Raw genomic sequence first — 6,641 nt, 5'->3', positions numbered from 1 at the left:
AAGAAGCAAGAAGGTGAGCTAGACTGCAGCAGCCATCCCAGGCTGGTAATCTCCTGGGGCTCGTTGCAAGATTGAAAGTGAGTGATGTACTCTTACTGCGTTCTGTTCATTTGGGTTTTCAGATTCAATTCACTTTTACATATATTTTACAAATATTTATTTAGGACCTCATGTGTGTAAGCCATCATGCCAAACACTGGGAAAAATAGAGACTAGGACATTGAATTCATAATAATACTCTTGAAAAGCCTGTAGCGCAGAAATAAGTATTATATGAAGTCAAGTGTGGCCTAACAAGAATGAGCTGCTAAATGTTTCAAACACAAAAACTAAATGTTTCAAGTGAGCATTACTATCCTCTTCAAGATAATCAGGAAAGCTGTAATATTAGAGATAGACCTTGAAGAAAGTTCCTTTCTCTGTGAAAGAGACCTGTATTAGCAAAAGCATGTATTTGAAAGAGTAGAAAGTATTCAGAAAGCTTTCTTCAACTCATTTTGGGTATGAAACAAGGAGAATTAGGAGAATTTTGGAAGAAAAGACCTCAGAGTTAACTAAGGTTTTATTTGAAAGGACCTCAAATAACACCAGGATGGCAAACCAGAGTGATGAAGATAAATATAGAGAGGGAATGAATGGATAGATATATATGGAAAAATATACATGTAATATATATAAAATCTACATATATAAATAAATATATAAAATGTATGATAAATATATAAATCTAGACATACACATGAACACAAACATATACATGTATATGTACAGAGAGCTAGATATACTGTACTTGCACATAATCTGGTAGCAATGATAACCCATTAAAAATTATTGAAAAGAGATATGATTTAATCAGAGTTTTTGAAGAATAACAAGGTGACTATGTTATGGAAGGAATAGTATCAGGATGTAAAAGATAAGTAAAGTTTACAAAACACAGAATCAGGGCCAAGGCTTCAGGAGTATCAGTAGAAAAGTGTGTGGATTTTCCATGTTGAAAAAGGAAGGACAGGATTGGACTTGAAGATGCTTTATTCATTATACTTAGAGTATGGGGTAGAAGAAAGTTAACATTTAAAAATTCTTAGAACAAAAAAAAATTAAAATTAAAAATTCTTAGAATAGAGAACATCCAAAATCTTGCTCATTTTCATGTCTTTCCCAGACACCCACTAGGCGCTCTGACATCATATTATCTTAACATTATTTGAATTTTGGAAACATGCTTTTGAAGCCCATACATCAACAACACATTAAAACATTACATATTACTGGGGCGCCTGGGTGGCTCAGTGGGTTAAAGCCCCTGCCTTCGGCGCAGGTCATGATCCCAGGGTCCTGGAATCGAGCCCCACATCAGGCTCTCTGCTCTGCGGGGAGCCTGCTTCCTCCTCTCTCTGTCTCTGCCTGCCTCTCTGCCTACTTGTCTGTCAAATAAGTAAATAAAATCTTAAAAAAAAAATTTAAAAACATTACATATTACTGATATATCTTACTAGCTTCATTCTTCAAAAAAAAAAAAAAGAAAAGAAAAGAAAAAGAAAGATTGACCATTTCCTTTCTCTTCTGCTTCTTCTCTTTTTTTCTCCCTGACCATCCCACTTAAAATTCTATAGTCTCCTTTCTTAGCTTTCTGAATTAGCAGACCTTTACAGATTACCCAACAACATCCAAACACAGCTAGAAAGGGCATGTAGAAGGCATCATAGACAATGAGAGGCAACATTCCCCTTCCCCCCTGCCTGGCTCCATTTCATTTCTCATAGACACTGGGCTAAGACTATCTCTTACAATTTGGCTGGACCTTCACTGTTTTAACTCCCTTCTTATATTTTCCTCATGGCTCCCCCATTTCCTTTTACTTCCCTTAGTGCTTTGAGAATTATTGAATACCCAGAAGAAGTGGAATATACTATGCCCCAAATAAAGTGGAAGGAGAGACCTTTAAATGGCTAGCAGAATTCTTGGGATTTGTTGTTGTTGATTCAACCATAAACCTGCCTCCTCTGGTGTGTATGGCCAATGTGTATGGCCAAATGTGCATGGCCCTCCCTCCAGGCTATATGGCTATATAATTATCAAAGACATCATAATCAATTCCTGTTCAGAGGAAATACAACCTATAGTACTGAATGATTTTATAAAACTACAAGCAAGAATATGTAAGCATATAAAATATTTTTATTTGTTTTATGCTTCAATTATTCTAGTATGATATGAACACATGTAATAAATCATTAAACCCTAGGTCAATTATAATTGGAAAGTCTTTGCACTCTTACCAAACAGAACACATATAATCTGCATAATTTGTGATGCTTTAAATGAAAAAGAGAACAGATAATAGTGTGAGATCTAACATTTCTCTTTAACATTTTTCTCAGTGAATCTATGACTTTTTTATTTCTCAGGCTATAGATCATTGGATTTAACAAAGGAATTATGACAGTGTAAAATAGAGAGTCCATCATATCTTGATCATCCGATTGTGCAGATCCAGGACAAACATATCTGAAGAGAAGAGGTCCATAATATAAAGACACAGATAAAAGATGAGCTCCACAGGTGGAAAAGGCTTTTTTAATGCCTTTCAGAGACTTCTTTCTTAAAATTGTAAAGAAGATAAGTGTATAAGAGACCAGAACAATCAGAATGGTAAATACCTGTATTGACCCAGAGAAAATAAAAACCATCAGAACATTAAGTGAAGGGTTAGTACAGGAAATCTTAAACAATGGCATGATGTCACAGTAAAAGTGATATATTATGTTAGAATTACAAAAGGTTAATCTGAATAAGAAACCTATATGAATTACAGAATGAACAAAGCCACCTAAAAATGATGAGACTAACAGCCAGGTGCAAAGTCTATAGGTCATAATTACTGGATAAAGTAACGGTTTGCATATGGCTACATAGCGATCATATGCCATTGTTGCCAAGAGAAAACATTCTGTTGTTCCACCAAATGCAAAGGAAAAAAACTGTATCATGCATTCAGAGAGAGAGATCATCTTACTCTTAGCTAGGAAGTTGACCAGCATCTTTGGGGTCACTGTGGATGATATCCAAGCATCCACAAAAGCTAAACTCCCAAGGAGTAAGTACATGGGGATGTGAAGGTGAGGGTCATTGCATATGAGAGCAGTTAGTCCAAGGTTTCCAACAATGGTGATGAGGTATATCACCAAGAACACCAGGAACAGGGGGATTTGCCACTGTAGTTGATATGTGAATCCTGTGAGAATAAACTTTGTCACCAATGTTCCATTTTCAGTATCCATCTTGTTACAGGATGACCCCTGAAATGAAATGCAGTAAGTATAAAAAAAGCATTCACTCAGATTATATAGAAAGAAAAGAGGAAGAAAGTAGTTGAAATAAAGCCATAGACTAATCAGAATGCTCTTACTTTTATTTACTGCTACTATAAAATATTAAAACTATTTGGGGAACTGAGGTAATAGAAAATGAAATTATTTCAGTTCAAAAAATGTACAGGAATTAACAGATTCAGAAGAAAGGAAAGACATTTCAAATATTTTTATTAAATTATTAAATTTATGGGGATACCTGAGTGTGTTAGAGAATTTATGGGGAAAACTGAATGTCTTAGATAATTCTGACACATGGTTGAGGGGAAAAGAAGGGAAAAGAATTTTGAATTGTGACAAAATGAATTGAATGACATGTGAAGGAATTGAAATTTGTTCCTCAGGCAATAGGCACACACAAAAAACTTTTAAGACAATCAGTAGCACCATAGATAATTTTTTAAAAAAACATTTTATTTATTTTAGAGAAAAAGAGAGAGAGAGGGAGAGAGCATGTGAGGAGGGGGAGAGAAAAAAGGAGAGGGAAAGACTCTCAAGCAGACTTTGTGTTGAGCACACAGTTGGACGTGGGGTTTGATCTCTCAACTCTAAGATCATGAACTGAGCAGAAACCAAGAGTCAGACACTGACTGAGCCATTTAGGTGCCCCACAATAATTTTCAAATTAAATATCTTGTAGTGAAGAGAATATGCTGCAGGGAGGGGAAACTAGAGTCAGGAGTACTACTTAATGAGTTTTTAATATGGTTCAGTGATTCTCAAACCAGATTACACAACAGAATTTTGGGGGAACTTCTTGTACAAAATATAGATTGTGAGGTATTACTCTAGACATTGACTCAGAGGGTAAAGAATGAAGTCTAATAATCTGCGTTTTACAAATCCCTTCTAGTTGATTCAAGTGTATGTAAAGTTCTTACTTTATGTGTAATGTAATATTGGAAAGGATGAGGAGAACAAAGAGATAAAAATAAATCAGAAGGTAGCCATCATGCTAGATGTGAAGGAGAGAAGAGACACATGGAGACTGGGTAGATGTTGAGATTGAGAAGTTGAGATTGAGACTGAGAAGTTGAGATTGAGAAGTCAAATGCCTTATTTGTGGAGAAAGAGCCCTCTGAACATCTAGGTGAGAGGGCTTAGTAGTATGAGTCTACTGAAGCATAGAGAAACAATGACTTGGGAGTTCATTTTGGTAGCTGAAGGCATACTTACAGATGACCTATCCACTGGAGAGTAGATAAGGTAAAAAGAAGAAGGACACAGAAAGAACTTGAGAAAAGACATTAAAGAGGTTGTACAATAGATACATGTCTTTTTTGGAATGGCCGGGAACTGATCCTCTTTGCCACACAAGTATTGGTTTAACCAAAATCTACTACCCTAGAAGTCAAAAGAGCCAGAAACTTATTTTTCCATCCCCATCATATCTAGTGTGACAGGACTTGATGTAGGTTTAAGCGGTCAGTCACCTGATGCTTTTTCTAGAAATCCCTGCTGGGTTTTACTTGGAGTACTATTTCTCTACCAGTTTTTCAGCAGAAAAAAATTGAGTCAAACTCTGGAACTTAGTACAGGGAACACAAATAACCACTACCAAAATTCCAATGGTTAATTATATTTTTATTAGAATGGATTCTCTTAAAAGCATTCAAAATCTCAATTGGAAAAATCTCAGATTTAATTCTGTGATGGTATGTATTAAGTGATATGGTGTAAAGAGTATTGGAGGCACATTTTTTCTATAAATTTCTTGCTAATATGTTTTTAAAATACTCAGTGAAATTGTTGCTGGAAGTGGGAGAAAGGCTAGAGGAGTTAATATGTATATGACTTACCTTAAAGCTTAAATCACAGAATGTGATTAATTAAAAAGGATAGATCATCTAGTCAGCATAGTCAGAAAGACTTGTTATGTAGGACACATGACCTGATATTAAAATTCAGCTTAAATAGTTTAAACATTCTAGTTCACTAAAATTTATAAAGTCCTTATAGTTATCTTAGAAAGATAATTAATTATGTTAAGGTGAAAATTTCAGTTTTGCAGGTATTTTGCTTATCCAGATTTAGTCCTGAAAATAAGATATACAGATAATTAAGAGTTTTACATTTTTTGCATGCCATTTTTGGCATCTAGTAAGCTGATCTAAAGTTATTACAAATTATACAGTATTTTGAATTTTTATACAAAGAGTGAATGTTGTAGATACTAATTTCTCTCTTACCCTATCTTATAACAAAAAGTGGAGATCCTTTCGAGAGTTACACTTTCTAAATAGAAAAAATATAGTAACACTGGAATGACAAAACACAAGAAACAACACTTTTTCATTTTGGATGCTTCGTTTACCAAGTTCAGGAAAATGTTGTTTATATCAGTTTTGTTCAAACACAAGAGTCAAACCATTGTCAACTGTGCGCTTTTGCCAGAAGAGGAAGGCATGAAGAGCTAAAAATCCCCTAATAGCTCCCACGGGTTTACCTTTAGGACAAACTAAGCTGTTCCCCTGGGCATTGTAAATCTGAACATGTGGTGAGAATCAAGTGTCCCACTGGGCATTATGGATTCTGGAATCATTAACATCAAGTCCACTATATACAGTACTAATACTAAACAATTGAACTACTTTATGCTATTTTCCAGCACAGATGAAACTTCTGACAGGTTTGTGCAAACTTCAATTTATCTAAAAATTTGATGTTCTGATTTCTTTGATTAGTATGATCTTCTGAGCTAATCAACAATGCACCAATTTAATGAGACCAAAGTCCTTGATTGTCTTCATGATCTAAATTTAAATGCAGTTGTCAACGCTCATACAAACTGCAGGCCACATTCCAGACCTAAAATGAACTTTCCAGTTTAATATGAAAACACATGAAAAACTCTGTTAGGCATAGGGCAGAGGAGAAAAAAAGGAAAACAAAACAAAGGACCACAGGGGAGGTGGCATATATGAGTGCTTCTCAAACTGTAATGTAGGTGAATACTCTGTTGCTGTTGTTGTTTTCTGAAAATGCAGATTCCACTTTAATAAGTCAAGAGTGAGGCTGAGAAATTTTGTGTCTAACAAGGTGATGCCTATGAAAATTTGTCATCCTAGAGCCTTCCATCATTAAAGGGTCTAGATAATGTCAGAGACAGAAAACTGCAGAAACATCAACAACAACAACAACAAAAACAGGTAAATGTAGCTACATGCCAAAAAGGAAGCAAGAGGAATCAGATGGGGCAAGAAAGACCAGCATAGGTGGGATCACCTGGGGCACTTCATTCTTTACCCCAATTTCTTTCTTTTAAAT

At 35.2% G+C, this 6,641-nt stretch overlaps 1 protein-coding gene across 1 annotated transcript; it reads right to left on the bottom strand.

Moving 5' to 3' along the window:
• Positions 1–2,249: 2,249 nt before the first annotated feature.
• LOC125095327 (olfactory receptor 5H8-like) lies at positions 2,250–3,284 on the bottom strand. Its single transcript, XM_047721662.1, has one exon. The coding sequence runs from the start codon at positions 3,282–3,284 to the stop codon at positions 2,250–2,252; it is 1,035 nt and encodes a 344-aa protein (XP_047577618.1).
• Between the last annotated feature and the right edge of the window lie 3,357 nt (positions 3,285–6,641).

Source organism: Lutra lutra, chromosome 1, assembly GCF_902655055.1.
Source record: "Lutra lutra chromosome 1, mLutLut1.2, whole genome shotgun sequence".
Lineage (NCBI taxonomy): Eukaryota > Metazoa > Chordata > Mammalia > Carnivora > Mustelidae > Lutra > Lutra lutra.
This window is presented reverse-complemented; position numbering and strand designations above follow the sequence as displayed.

What these genes read in the sequence shown, in the direction of transcription:
- LOC125095327 (XM_047721662.1), bottom strand. Translation starts at nt 3,284, where the DNA reads ATGGATACTGAAAATGGAACATTGGTGACAAAGTTTATTCTCACAGGA.